We start from the raw sequence: 16,589 nt of genomic DNA on the forward strand, positions 1-16,589 counted from the left end.
ATGGGTGAGTTGTCCGTGGATAACTTGACTTTCCTCAATGCGAGTGGAGAGCATGACTTGCTACGTCCGATGGTATATTTTCATCCACTGTGGTTGGGTTTCCAGGGTGTTTTCTTCATCGTCTCAGGATCGTTTGGAGTGTTCGGTAACTGTCTCGCCCTGACTGCTCTTGCCACCACGCCTAAACTCCGTAACTCATGCACGGCTCTGATCGGTAACCTATGCGTGGCAGATCTCTTCTCCAGCGTACAACAGTTGTTCCTCATGGTCCCTTCGATGATCTACAAAGGTTTCCCGGACAACATGGTGTTGTGCAAGATTGCCTACTACATCCCAAACATAACGTTCCCTGCGTCACTCACTACCCTCGTGTTCATCACATTTAACCGCTACTTTCTCATCACCAGACCGCGTACCTGCTACCCTTGTTGTTGCGGCAAAAAGTCCGTCATAGTTAACATCGCTATCATTTGGATATTCATCTTTATCACCAGAGTCCTGCCGACTCTTGATGACGGCTCATATGGAGTGGTTTACAATTATAAGACTCTGGGATGCGACGTCAATTCCGAAAACACTCTTGTATCCATTGTGTATTTGAGTTTCTTCGTTATCCTCCCAGCTTTCGTTCTCGTACCGATACTTTACGGCATGACGGTTTACGCGGCCAAAGCAAGCCACCGGCGGGTCCACAATGGTGATGTCCCCCGCCTCGCATCCAACATAGCGACTGTCCAGTCACTCCAGATTCAAGAAGGACGTACTTTAGAAGGTAGCACAGTGTCTACTGTGTCTAACTCGGTCACTAATGATGGCGTGAGCAAGAAAGAGCTCAACCTTACCCGCATACCGTTGTTGATCTTTACGGTCTTCGCCGGCTGTTGGACCCCCCACATGGTGTACGTCATCTGGAACAGTTTTACGGAAGTGTCTGTCTATTTTCGTCAGTTAGCGTCTCTGTTCATCTGGGCCAACTCTGCCATCAACCCGTACCTCTACGCCTGGTCCAACCGTAACTTCAGACTTGCCTACAAGAGGCTCTTCGTCAACGTGAAATGCTGCCGCAAAGAAAGACGCTAAGAGAACTACAAATAGTTCAAGAGGTTGTACACTTGCACGTTTAAAAGTTCCTCAAATTTGTTGTTTGCGATAGCTCTTCGTCTTCTTTATTTTTTTTTTTTTTTTTTTTTTTTTTTTAGGGGGGGGGGGGGTTTAAACCAACAATGCGATACGATTGCTTACGTCGTAGCTTCATTTCCACTGCGCAAGTCGTCTGAATGTATTCGTTGCAAATTCGTATCTTATTCGCAGCAAGTATGAACCAATACTGGACTTTACTCTATCATAAGCACGAAATGTAAAGACCCGCAAATCAGATATGATTCAGAAGGGTAACCCTTCAACTTGACTAGCCGCTCGATTAGCATTCGAATTTGCAGCCGCGTCTCTATAACTCTGCTAATTGGGTACCGATTTTACATGGCTGAAATGAACGGCACTATAAGTTAAAAGGCAGAAAAAAATATTGGTAATGTCTATAAATACAAAACATTGTTAGCAACATACCTACTTCGAATAAGCAATGGAGAGATCCCTTCGAAGTAACGTAATTGTCGAGAAAGGAACCAAAATATTCGAATTTTATTTTGAGACCTCAGAATTAAATTTTGAGGTCTTGAAATCAAGCATCTGAATACACACAGCTGATTGTGACAAGGGTGTTTTTTCTTCCATCATTATCTCGCAACTTCGACGACCACTTGAGTTCAAATGTTCACAGGCTTGTTATTTTATGCATATTATGTTGAGACACCCCAAGTGAGAAGACTGGTCTTTGACAGTTACCAAGGGTGTCCAGTGTCTTTAACAAGTTTCTGTGCGAAACATATAACGTATATAGGTGTTTCGATTTTCAAAGCCCTCAAACGAGAGATGCTGTCGGCGCTTGCTGACATACTATTTCATTCCCTTGTTTCAAAGGCAAAGGGCATTATTGGTAATTACTCAAAATAATTGTTAGCATAAAACCTTTCTTGGTGACAAGTAATGGGGAGAGGTTGGTGGTATAAAACATTGAGAGAAACAGCTCCCTCTGATGTGCCATAGTTTTGGAGAAAGAAGTAATTTTCCACGAATTTGATTTCGAGATCTCAAGTTCTAAACTTGAGGTCTCGAAATCAACCATCTAAACGCACACAACTTCGTGTGACAAGGGTGTTTTCTTCTTTCATTATTATCTCTCAACTTTGATGACCGGTTGAGCTCAAATTTTCACAGGTTTGTTATGTTATGCATATGTCGAAATACACCAACTGTGAAGGCTAGTCTTTGACAATTACCAATAGTGTCCACTGCCTTTAAACAAATAAAAAAAACGGTCATGTCATATAAGGGAAGGAATCCTAAGCTGGACCTTTCCACACACCCAAGAGGGGGTTGTTTGTTTGAGTAGGGAAAACCCCTGTAACATCGTGTATACGCTTACTGTCGATGGTACACAATAATGTAACCAAGTGTAAAACCTTGCTTATTTATACACGCAAATCAAGCTCAGATTAACCCACTTGGGTAAAAGGCATAACACACTTGGGTTGACAAAATGGTTGAGAAAGTGCAAAACAAACATAGTCTATGTGAAAAGCATACAAATGCTGACAAATGCACACGTTTGTTCGTTTAATGTCAATTGCGATAGTTATTGTATTCTGATATGGTGATAAATTATTGATATTGTGTTCCGTAATATTATGATCGTTTGAACCAGAAAGAACATGCCACTGACAATTATTTGAAATGGCAAATGTTTTTTCATATTATTGCTTCATCATGTTTTATACTTTCTGCGAATGCTAGTGCGACGAACTTTGACGTCACTAATTTGCAACGATATTGCATTCGAATTGCATTTGCACTTGCAGTACGTATGAACCGGGCTTAAATGTTTACAATATTACATTTCACAACATATAAATATATATATTATATACTTCATCTTTGTGTAAAGTTGATTAAAACAAATACATTTTCATCTCCATAGGCTGATAACATCTCCAGAGGCTGATAACATCATATCCGATAGTATACCTATTCACGCCACAACTATCATTAGTACCTAGTTACCTTTTGTATTTTTGCACATCCCATAAATATTATTAAGAGTCGTATTTATAACTTCTTTATGTCCCGGAGCACCTTGCACAACGTAGCAAATGTACAGCAGTAACTATCCAAAGGACCAATCTACAAAAATGTTGGCTCCAAGATAAAACTCAGTTACAGTGTCATGCATACATTGTCATAGAAGAAACAAAATTACAGTTCTCTACATCGTTAAATGTGCCATGGAACATGCGTTTTGTACAATAACACTTCAAAGTGGCTTTTCGAATGAAAAGACTTCAAGCTGCATTAACAAAATGCTTCCTCTTTGAAGCATTTATGAAGATTTTAAGATGTTATTAGAGATCGACGTGAAATGAAGAGGAAACGACCTCGTGGTTTGAACTTTTTAGGGGTGATTGTACACAGAGCATTGGTTTGTGATTGGCCGATTTTCATTAACTGTGGTGGCGTAAACGTTTTTTTTTTTCATTTCAAACAAGCGGCTATTGGCCTAACGTTTCGACCTTGTCAGAGTCGAAGGCATAATTAACAACAACACGACACACATGAGCAGATTTAACACTTGAACCTGTCAAGTGTGTTGTGTTGTCATTTATTAACCTTCAAGGAAGACTCTGCTAGACACTTAATACCTGTTCATATGTGTCTTGTGTTTTATTGTTGTTAAAGGGGTTGTTTGTCCGTAGGTAGGGGGAACCCCTACCAACATCCTTCGTTTATACGCTTACTGTCAATGGATACACAAGTGTAAAACCTTAATTATTTTTACACGCAAGTTAAGCTCAATTTAAAGGCAGTGGAAACTATTGGTAATTGTCAAAGACTAGCCTTCACAGTTGGTGTATCTCCACATATGCATAAAATAACAAACCTGTGAACATTTGAGCTCAGTCGGTCATCGAACTTGTGAGATAATAATGAAAGAAAAAACACCCTCGTCGCACGAAGTTTTGTGCGTTTAGATGGTTGATTTCGAGACCTCAAGTTCTAAACTTGAGGTCTCGAAATCAAATTCGTGGAAAATTACTTCTTTCTCGAAAAGTATGGCACTTCAGAGGGAGCCGTTTCTCACAATGTTGTATACCATCAACCTCTCCCCATTACTCATTACCAAGTAAGGTTTTATGCTAATAATTATTTTGAGTAATTACCAATAGTGTACACTGCCTTTAACCCTGGCATTGTTTAAAAGACGTGCAAATGACAACGACATATTAATCTTTTATGAGAAAAGCATATGCTGACAATGTAAGGCGCCGTATCAAAGTAGGCCAACGCGTTGTGAGGCGTTGCAACGCGTTGTAGGCATTTCCAAGCGTTGTTGGCGTTGTGGGGCGTTGTAAGAACTGCCATTGTTATGTAGCAAACGTCGCGCTTCGGTAACTCCTCATGCATATTCATCTTTACTTCTTGGTACTCATCTTTATTCATGCTTGTCCGAGTGCACACGCATGCTCTGATCGCGTAAATGGTATGTGCAATATTTATTTGAGGCACATTTTTATTTATTGTCCGATGTTTCGGAGTCAACTATTACTCACGAGCGGGGGTGCAAATTACTCGTGCAGACAATAATAATCGTTATAATTGTCATTCGACCATTATCAAGTACAACAAATACAACTTAACTTACATAAAACTTCAATGCACAGAAAAGAGGCCTCTTGGCTGACAAGCAATTTGCAACAGCTTATTATTTTTTCGATTGTTAAAAAACCCAAAAACATTCTGGAGATGGAGCTGGAGATGACAGGGGTTGATTCTAACGACCGTATGATATTGGAAATGTCAGGCATACATCTACAACTACCAAATTTTCGTTCAACGTTATCGGATATTTATTACAAATTACGTTCCTTTTTAATTTGATACAAATTTCCTCATATTTTGGGTTTGCTTTCACCTTAGATGTTGAAAATTCCAGAAGTAAACTCTGTAGTTATCCACTGATTTTATGGCTAAATTTTTGTAGAGTTTGAAAACGCAAAACTGATTTTAGCTTTTTGCTTTCTGATTTTCGGGGGATCAAACATTGTCAAACTTGTGAGCTGGAGATGACGGGGGTTGATTCTTAACAACAGTACCGGTATTTTATTAAAATATCACCATGATATTGGAAATGTCAGGCATGATACATATACGACTGTCAAATCTTTGTTCAACGTCATCTGACATTATTTACAAATTACTTCCCTTTTTCATTATTTCTCTCTTTTGTTGACCAAAAAGACTGGTCAAAGATTGCCGTAGTGTTCATTGTACGAGCAGTGCCGGTATAGAGCGTCATCCTGCCTTGAGCCACGCCGTCTGTCAGGCACGCTTGACCGGCAAGTGCCGTGGAGCTCACGCTGAACTTAGATTTCGATGTGTTGCACTTTGACTAATTATTTGGATACAATTTTCCTCAAATTTTGGGTTTGCTTTCACCAAAGATGTTGAAAATTTCAAAAATAAATTGTAGTTATCCACGGATATCATGGCTAAATTTTTGTGGAGTTTGACAACGCAAGACTGATTTTAGCCTTTTGCTGGAGATGACGGGGGTTGATTCTTAACTATTTAGCCACTGGACCCCAGCCGCCTAGCGATACACTGTATGCGGTAGGAGGAAACCTCGCTAGCTTGTGTTTGTAGAAAAAAGGAACATCAAAAGAAAACTCGATAGTCATTAGTAGGTCTACGCATGTGTTAATCCATCCAGTTGTTTATAAATCATTATTAATTCTCCTTTCACAGTTGACTTGTCGAAGCTAATGACGATGAAATAATTTAGCTCATACCAATTAGTAAACACAAAGGAAACTGTATTTTTGTATTCATCATTAATGATGATATTGTCGAAAATAACGCCTTCGCATTTAATAAGTATGAGCATTGAGCCAGACAAAAGCCTTGAAAAGCTATTGTGTCCATTTTATCCTTACAAAAAAATATTCGAGAGCCGATTATTGTTCCCAATGGGAGCTTGTACTTTTATACAAACATTACCGAAAGGGTAAAAAATTGTGCATAAATATTAAGCTATCTTTTAAAAATTGAACTACGATTCCAGTTGTTTACTGCAAGAATCTTGAAAAATTGGTTTTCAGAAACTCGGGTGGTGCAGGGACTAGAGGGTTAACAACAGTACCGGTATTTTATTAGAATATCACCATGATATTGGAAATGACAGGCATGATACATATACGACTGTCAAATCTTTGTTCAACGTCATCTGACATTATTTACAAATTACTTCCCTTTTTAATTATTTCTCCCTTTTGTTCACCAAAAAGACTGGTCAAAGTTTGCCGTAGTGTTCATTGTACGAGCAGTGCTGGTATAGAGCGTCATCCTGCCTTGAGCCACGCCGTCTGTCAGGCACGCTTGACTGGCTAGTGCTGTGGAGCTCACGCTGAACTTAGATTTCGATGTGTTGCACTTTGACTAATTATTTGGATACAATTTTCCTCAGATTTTGGGTTTGCTTTCACCAAAGATGTTGAAAATTTCAGAAATAAATTGTAGTTATCCACGGATATCATGGCTAAATTTTTGTGGAGTTTGACAACGCAAGACTGATTTTAGCTTTTTGCTTTCTGATTTTTGGGGATCAAACGTTGTCAAACTTGCGAGCTGGAGATGACGGGGGTTGATTCTTAACAGCAGTATTTTATTAAAATTTCAGAATGATTTGAAATGTTGGGCATGATACATCTACAACTACAAAACATTCGTTCAAATTCATCGGACAATATTATTTACAAATTAAGTTCCTTTATAATTTCTCCTTTTTGTTGACCAACAATATTAGCAAAAGATTGCCGTTGTAATCACTACCAGCATTGCAGAGCATCATCCGGCCTTGAGCAACGCCGTCCGTCAGGCACGGTTGACCAGCTAGTGTTGTGTCGAGCTCACGCTGAATTTTTATACAATTATCCTCGTATTTTGGGTTTGATTTCATCTATTGATATTGACAATTTCAGAAGTACATTGCAGTCTCTTACGGCTAATTTAATGTGAAGTATGAAAATGAAATAGTGATTTGGGGTTTTTGTTTTCAAAATCAAACAGTACAGTGTCCAACTGCATCTTTCAAACTTAATGATTCGGAAATGTCAGGCTTGATACATCTACAAATTTAAGACCGTCTTTTTCCCACCCCTTTTTCAGACTTTAATCATTCAGTAAACAAATCTTCACTCCTGTACAAAGATGAAAAATAATTATGTTGTGCCGTAAAGATTTAACACACAACAGCGCACCATTGCACCAAAGGTCGTGCTCCCTGACGCATTGATCACTTTGCATGCGTAATACTCTTTATTTTATAAGGAGCCATGCTAAAGTGCGCCCTCTTGAGATATATTCATTTTGTTTTCTAAGACGGAGATCAGTTCGTTGTCCGGTTTGCACTCAGTAACACTTGAGACAACTACTTGCAGTGTCTTTCAGAAACCACTGAACGTGATGCTGACCCATGCCACCTTATAATCTTGAGTTGTAAGACCTTTACACAGATTTAACTTATTTGAAGTTGGCTGGTGGTCGGCGTAAACTTTGAAGTCAATAAAAGTATCGTCTAAAATCTACGAAGACGATAGTGATGAATCAACAGATAATGATAAAAATGAAGATGAGCAGGAGGAGGTGGGGTGGGAGGAAATCTACGAAGATGATAGTGACGAGTCAACAGATGATGATGAAAATGAAGATGGGGAGGAGGGGGAGGAGGAGGAGGGGGAGGAGGAGGAGGGGATGTACGAAGACGAAAGTGACGAACCATCAGATGTCGATGATTTTGAAAATGAAGAAGCAATGGAGGAGGGGACCTTTTATGAAAATAATAGTGATGGATCAACACAAGATGGAAACAATGAAAATGAAGAAGAGAAGGCGGAGAAGTTATATGAAGTCGAAAGTGATTTATCAACAGATGTTAGTGATAATGAAAATCTAGAGAATGAAAGCGGGAGACGTCCAAAGATAGTGCATTTTTCGATAAAGAATGCTTCACTAACGTTTAAATGATGACTGATTTGTAATCCTGAACCCCGAAGAAATTGGTATTTTGTTTTCTTTGGTGTGGGGTGGGGTGAAAACAGAACCGTATTGTCAACGTAATCTTTTCACCGTATATAAAAGCTCCACATAAGACACCATACCGTACGTGTACGAGAACTGTTTCGGTAAAAGTGATATTTTGTTGGTTGTTTTTTTCTCTAGAAATTATATAAATTAATTAATAATATTTAAATCATATTATACAAATAATTTCATCGTACATATTGATGCGTTTGAAGTGATCACACGTTTTGATGATTTGATTAATAATAAGCTCACATCAGTTAATAATAATAATACAAAAAAAGTACCCTGGTTGATTAAGCTTTGTTAAGCAACTATTATAATGTAGATTATATGGTCTGTTAAAGCATTTGTCTAAACAAATGATATGTTTTGAATTTGAACAGTAAAGACGATCACTTTGAAATCCCGTTTCTTTTCATTTTGAGTTTCTTGTCCAACCGTGTTCGGTATTGGGATGTGGTGTCATTGACCAATGAACTAATCGGAACGGGCACACGGACACGTATGGGAAACTTGTCCAGACGCGGTACCCGCTGCCAAAACATAGGATTCGAACTGCCTCTAGCTGCCGGGCAACCTCGGTAGTCTAGTTGGTAAGACACTCTTCTAGAATTGCAAGGGTCGTGGGTTCGAATCCCACCCGAGTAACATGCCTGTGATATTTTTTCACAGGACTCGGGAAAGTACTGAGTATACAGTGCTAACACGCATCGGTGTATGGGTAAAAACCAAAATTAATATTCTTTATCCCCGATGCAAATTTAACATCTATTATATTGTCCAGACGCGTTCGGGAATTGGATGTGACGTCACAGACCAATCTACTAATCAACTAATCAGAACGAGTATACGGGCACGTATGAAAAACTTGTCCAGACGCGTTCGGGAATGCAATGTGACGTCATAGACCAATCAACTAATCAGAATGGGTATACGAGCACGTATGAGAAACTTGTCCAGACGCGTTCGGGAATGGAATGTGGCGTCATAGACCAATCAATTAATCAGAATGGGTATACGAGCATGTATGAGAAACTTGTCCAGACGTGTTCGGAGATGGGATGTGACGTCAGTTGGGCGAATAAGAAACTTGTCCAGACATGTTCGGGAAAGGGGTGTGGCGTCCTAGACCAATCAACTAACCAGAACAAATATACGAGCACGTATGAGAAACTTGTCCAGACATGTTCGGGAAAGGGGTGTGACGTCCTAGACCAATCAACTAACCAGAACGAGTATACGAGCACGTATATGAGAAACTTGTCCAGACGTGTTCGAAAACAGGGTATGACGTCAGTTGGACGAATAAGAAACTTGTCCAGACATGTTCGGGAATGGGATGTGACGTCATACAAAGTACTCCACCTTATAATGATAGTAATTTATTGAACTTATTATTGCGCTACATTGTTATGAGAATTAATCCATACAAAAACAACCAAATGCGTAATCAGTGAAAATTACAACAAACACGAGACACTACTCCGTCCCCTTGTCACACAGCCGTCGAACTTATTAAAATCATGTTCGGGAATGGGATGTAACGTCATACAAAGTACTCCACCACCTTATAGCAATAGTAATTTATTGAACTTATTATTGCGCTTTATTATTATGAAAATTAATCCATACAAAAACAACCAAATGCGTAATTACATCAACAATCCATTAAAAAGTTACAGCAGTCCAATAAAAAAGTTCCAGCGAATAACAAAAATCCATAAAAAGGTTACAGCAAATTTCAATCAGTGAAAATAACAACAAACACATGACACTACTCCGTCCCCTTGTCACACAGCCGTCGAATTTATTAAAATCTGTGCGAACATCAGCCGCTTCCGTCGTAATTACACAAACACATGACACTTTTCCGTCCACCATTTTGATCACACAGTAGTTGACTTTAAGCATTTAATAAGTGCAGAATAAGCGACTTCCTTAGTAATACATAACACCAAATGCAAGGGTGACACCGGCTACACAGACGGGGTAGCACTAGAGACAACGGGTGAGATAAATAAATTTGAATCTGCAAACACACATATACATAAACACATTCTAATCCTCGACCAACCCTTTTTATTCTTCCACGACGGTTGTCAGACGTCGTGGAATCAACCGCTTTGTTTTCACTTCGTGAAAATACAACCGAGACGTACACGTTTCGGTTGTGCTGCGTGGTTTTGTGATGCGGCGCTTCGTGATTTTAAAAAATCACTAACGCACCGCGAACTGAGTACAAACAATAACGGTTTGCACTCAGTTACACTTACGTGAGACAACTACTGCGGTGTTTTTCAAACACCACTCAACATAATGCCATGCATCATGTTAACCCCCTACCCCACATATCGGCCCTTCGGGCCTCCCGAACACTGCCGTGGGCCAAACCCCTTACCACTGCGTGGCTCGCCCTAATTTCATTAGCCCACTTCCGCCTGGGTCGGCACACCCAGCCTACCACCGCTGCGCGCATGCGCGCTAGTCGCTTGCCGGACTGGCACGGGGTGTGCGTTCCTTCACCTATACTACTGGTTACAAAAGCATTTCAAAGACCAACTTGACCGATCCCAGGCAACGTGTTCCTTTTAAATGATCTCTTACGCTCATCTTGCAAATCAATTGTAACATTGTTTTTAATAAGATCTTGGCAAACTTTTCCAACACTTTTAAGCGGGCTTTTTAATTTCCCACATTTGTGTTGGACATGATTGGAAAAAAAGTCTAGTTTTGAGGCAGTACTGTCACAGCAGGATACGATTGCCCAAGTTCTAAAAACATACTGTAATGCATGATGCAAAAATAGCACAAGGGTGATATTTAAAGCAATAATTTTTTTTCTCAAGGAAGGCCAAGGATAATACTTTGTAGTGATATAAAAGGTTTTTTGAAATAATGTTGCATTTTGGTGGGGTGGAGTTGTAAATATGAGCTAAAAACCAGTTTTTCAGACCCCAAAATCAACCTAAAATTGCCAAAAAACAAAAAGAGCCGTAACCATGGCAACGGGCTTTATATAGAATTGAAAATGCAATTTTGTTTACTTGCACCCCAAGGCCCTTCCACCCACAAAGTATAAAAAAAAATTCATTTTTTGACCGTGAGCAACTATGTTAATTATTTACCTGAACTGACTCTGAAAATGTCATTTGCGATACTTGTATTGTATTCTGTGGTAGTAATTGATACTGTATTCCGTAATATTATGATCGTTTGAAACAGCAAGGACATGCCACTGACAATATTATTTGAAATGGCAGTGTTTTTTATATTGCTGCATCAAAGGGTTGGGACTGAATGGCGAGGAGAACTGAGCAACTCCTCTCCCCTGAAATTTCCCATAAGCTTGGCTTCTTGTGTCAATCCCTGTTCATAACAGAAGGCAGAGGTGTGAAAGCGGGTTTCTGGCGCCCTAAAACCAGAAGGTTCTGGGTAGGTGGGGTTCATCAGCCATGGGAGGCAATCCACATAGTAGACAGTAAACTCTTCATTCAAACCCGGGCAGGCGGAACCCGTTAGCCAATCCCCTCCCGCTATGGATTAAATGGTGTCACCGTGGCCGGGCGGTTTTCCGGCAGGCGTGACTCGCGTCTTTAGGGCGGATGAGGGTCTTCTTCTGCACCCCAACGGCCGAGTGGGCCTGGAGGGCGGCGACCCCAGGTTACTATAGCATTGGAAGGTAACATGCTGACTACACACACAACTGCAAATCATAAACTTCCAGCAGCTGGAGTCCGCAGGAACTTAACAGCTGGCCAAGGTCCTGGCCCTTCATGGCTCCATGACGACGGGTTCTTAAACCCTTTGGGGAGGGATCAGTCTGACTTCAGAGCCAAGGCTACTACGCACCTTTTGAAGTGCAAGAAGTCGATAATTCTATCAACGTCCAACGCCTTTACAATAAGAGATGAGTCAAGGTCTGAGGAGATGGCAGCATGTAGCAAGATTTGCGGAATTGATGTATTGGGTATTCAGGAGCACTCTAAGTCACCTCCGCTTGTGGCTTGAAATCTGTGACGTCGCGGCCGAAGCCACGGCAGCAGCCCAAAGAAAAAAACATTCGGACACGACTTCAAAATGTCGCGCACTGCCAGCGGCCGCAGCCGTAGCCGAAGTCGAAACATTCGGACACGGCCTAACAGCCTCGCTACCATGGGCTGCGCGCCGTAACGATCAAGGCATGCTGGGGAAAAAATGGCGCGGTGAGATTGATCACCCCTGGGAACGAGGTTGATACAGTAAAGAGCAATGCATGGGATCGAGGCACGACGACAGGACGAAGACTGGTGGGGGTTATTAGAGCACGTTGTGGGACAGGGAGAAGGAAGGGGCATGCAGTGTGGTACGTCTGTTGGAAGGGGGCGGGTAACGGCAAAAAACATAAAGGGAACATAGTAAAAAGGCTGGGAAAATAATACGGAAAGGGGAAAAAGAAAAAGGAACTAATGATGATATTGGACAGGGAAAAAAACTGGACAGAGAAAAATACACGAAACGGAGAACCACCTGACTGGCGGGACCCGCGCGGAACGGGGAAACTGGAAAAGATGAGTTATGGGCAAACAATGGCAAGCAAAGAACAATGCCAATGCACGGGATCGCAGGGACGGGAGGCACGGAGGCGTGGGTTAGATATGGGACGGGATAGGGAAGGGGCACACAGTGGGACAGGGTGTTGGGGGAAATGAATGGGGCTGGTGAAGGGTGAAAAGAAAAGGGACTTGAAACGATACAGGACAGGACAATAATCAACTGGACGGGAACAAAATCAACGAAACGGGATATAAACGGGACTTGGAAAGAACCACTATCGGGACCCGCTGGAAACTGGAAAATGGATGGGATCGACAATGCCGGAACGGAAAAAAGACGGACAAGTGTACGATTTCACAAAGCACTAAGATTCGTCTTAATTTACGATGAGTGGTTTTCCACAGTGATTTGTATTGTGACCCTGCCCAGGCACTTTAACCCTCCCCTGTACACAACGCTATACTTGCAGAATTTTGTACGTAGAGCTTTTGCCGCGCGAAGCGCGGCATCCCGCTAGTTTTTTTTACGTAGGCTACGTGAAAATTCAAGAATAATTCTTCACTGGAGGCTGGAGTGGGGTTTCATTTACGTAGAAAGGAAACATGGGATCAAACGCCGCTTTAACATTATGTTCATACCTAATGAACATTTTGGTTATTGTTATTAGTTGTTATGTAAAACGCCGCAATAGGGCGACAGTCATTATCTGTCATGTAAATCACTGAAACTGTACATTATGGCATTTATAGTAATTAACTCCACATGTTTCAAAAACATTCCTTTAAACAAAAGAGAGCTTGAAATGATAATTTATTTCTTCTTAGTTATCCCATTAATCATGGTGTCGACCTATTGCAGCATTTTTTATCACATGAAATACTAACAGCGCGGAATTTGCACTCCCACCGCCGTCCATCTGACGCATCAAAACCACAACATTTGTTTTATTTCCACAAAGAAGATACCCTCTATCTTTAAATGGGTCAGTTTTGTACATTGAGCAACTATTTTTGATGGATTGGCCTAATAATGAATAATAGGGCGACAGTTAGATGTCGCCCAATTATTTACTGTCGCCCTATTATTGCATTTTTACGCATAAAGTGTCGCCCCATTGTGGCAGTAATGGTAATAATACTACTAATAATAAAACAGTATTTGTATAGAGCAATATGAATTGGCATTCCTCAAAGCGCTGAACAGCAAAATGAAAAGCACTACAAGAAAACAAAAACTTATATAATCCCAAATAAAAAGCCATAAACAAATAATTATAAAATTAAGCCAGACCAGCTGTTACCTGAATGAAACTATTAAAACTACTACAAACAACTAAAGGATCTGAAAGATTACCCTTTGCATTTAAAACTACAAGTTTAAAAAGCCAAACAGATTAAAATACCTACATGTAAATGCTGAAAATTACACAGACACTATACACAGTCAGGGAAACGGGTTTTAATAACAGATACAAGATGGGTCTTTATAGCAAAGTTTTATAAACATAATGACTTAGCACTTCTTATGGACATCGAGTTCATTCCAAAGAAAGTTTAGGAGCAGCAGCTGAGAATGATCTATCGCCATACGATGTTGATGTTATGGCAGGTTTCAGGAGAAGTTTGCTTCTAGATCTTAGTGACCAGATCGGCTGATGGCTAACCAATAATTCGGAAATGTAGTCAGGTGCCAGCCCGTGAAGTGCTTTATAAGTAAGCAACAAAATCGTAAACAAAATCCGCTTGCGAACAGGCAGGCAGTGTAATTGCTGAAGGACTGGTGTTACATCGTGATACTTTTTCACACGCGTCACCATTCTATAGCAGCAGCATTTTAGACTAGTTGCAACTTAGCGAATTATGCTACGAATGGACTCGTACAGTTTGACGAATACAAAATAATGTGAACTATTATACATTATATATGTTTGTATGGCCCCTAAAACTTAAAGGGATGCTGCAGTGAATTAAAATAAAACAGTTAATTTTGCAGTCATTTATTTCTGATATATGTATTGAACCTCAATAAAATGTGTTTTGTTTTTTCCCCGACATATCTCACTTGCGTAATTAGCGAATAAGTCATGCCCCCCCTTTTGTGGATTGTTACCGCCCCCTACCATCGACGTCACGTCGGGAATTCAAACATATCGTCGGCAAAAAGAGTCTGGTCCCTAACTAGACGCGCCTAGGTACCAGGCCACACAGTGCACACGTCTCTATATGCACGCAGCCAGGGGGCCCGACGGCTCGGGTTCCCGACATGAAGTCACGTTTATGCCCCTTTGAGGGGCGGGGTGGGTTCCCCTAATCTCTTGAAAACCATTTTAAAAATACTTGCGCATTTAATAACAAATAATAAAAAATATTTCATGTTTAATTGTTTAAATAAAAAAATATATAAAAAAAATGCAGCCACCCTTTAAGGGTACAACATGTGTAAATCTCTTTTGGGGGAGTGTTGACTCTGAAAGACCACACCGGCTCTTTTCAGAGGCACAACAAGATGGACACAGTCATGGTTATACCATGGAGCTATAGCTCCATGGTTGGTTGTACCAGCAAGTTTAATTTTAAGCTAAAACCTGTTGAGTAGTAATATCGATCAGTAGTCGATATTGATTATTATAATGCACAGCTATTAAAGCAGTTAATTCCCCAGATCTTGGACTACAGTCTGCACGTCACACCTCTTCTCCAGTTTCGGGCACGAGAGTTAATCTCTTGATATTAAATACTTATTTGAGGATATGACGTGTCTGCAGTAGTAGCCTGATGTAAAATCAAAATGCACTATTGGCCTGTGTGTTCAGAACAGCTTCTCAGCAGAAAGAGTTTGCTGAGTAAAATCGTTCTGAAAGCAAGCATCTGCAGTGAGTTACAAAACAAAACATACGACTTGGGTCTGACGTATTCTTTGATGAGGTTTGTTTGTTTAAATCATTTCATAGTCGGACAATTCCACAAACAATTTTTATTATTTATTTCCCACATTTGCATTTTTCAAAACTTTTATCATCAAAGAAAGAATGGAAAGAAAATGAGTTTGAAATTAATTGAACTGGTGAGTGACACTATGTTTGGCGCGACAGCATCGAGAAAAACGTTGTTGGGGAAAAAAAGGTACACTGTACGCCTATACTGAATTTAGTCATGATTGTAAATTATATACAGCAAAAGCAAAGGCCTGGATGCTTTAATGATATTAACACATCTAAGAATAGAAAACTAACTTGTTTAAAAGTGATTTAGAATGTCATAAATGAATGAACAACTACGTACCGTGCATTGTCGCAAAACCAAACATATGGACATTACGACCAAGTGAGACAAGAGAAAAACGTCACTGTAAAATTCGGGCAAGATAGTTGTGAAAATTCATGCACGGCTGTCTGTAAGAATACCAATTGAATTGGTCAAAGTTAGCATTATAGAAATAATCGACATTTTTCCGGTGTAAGAAGGTAGTAATTTTGTCTGTTTCTTTGTAATATTTCAGGTAAAGCTCTCACCCTTAAAAGGCATTGGACACTCTTGGTGTTTACTCAAAATCATTATTAGCTTAAAACCTTACTTGGTAACCAGCAATGGAGAGCTGTTGATATTAAAAAACATTGTGAGAAACGGCTCCCTTTGAAGTGACGACGTTAACGAGAAAGAAGTAATTATCCATGAATTCGATTCCGAGACCTCATATTTAGAGTTTGGTCCCGAAATCAAGCATCTGACGGCACACAACTTCGTATGCCCTGGGTGTTATTCTTCCATTATTATCTCGCAACTTCGACGACTAATTGAGATCAAACTTTCACAGGTTTGTTATTTTGTACATATGTTTAGAAACACCAATTGTGAATACTT

At 40.2% G+C, this 16,589-nt stretch overlaps 1 protein-coding gene across 1 annotated transcript; it reads left to right on the forward strand.

The window, feature by feature from the left end:
• Nucleotides 1–1,080, forward strand: LOC139942162 (protein trapped in endoderm-1-like). Its single transcript, XM_071938940.1, has one exon. It carries the CDS (start codon nt 1–3, stop codon nt 1,078–1,080), a length of 1,080 nt encoding a protein of 359 aa, XP_071795041.1.
• Nucleotides 1,081–16,589: the final 15,509 nt, after the last annotated feature.

The sequence above is a fragment of the Asterias amurensis genome, chromosome 1, assembly GCF_032118995.1.
Source record: "Asterias amurensis chromosome 1, ASM3211899v1".
Lineage (NCBI taxonomy): Eukaryota > Metazoa > Echinodermata > Asteroidea > Forcipulatida > Asteriidae > Asterias > Asterias amurensis.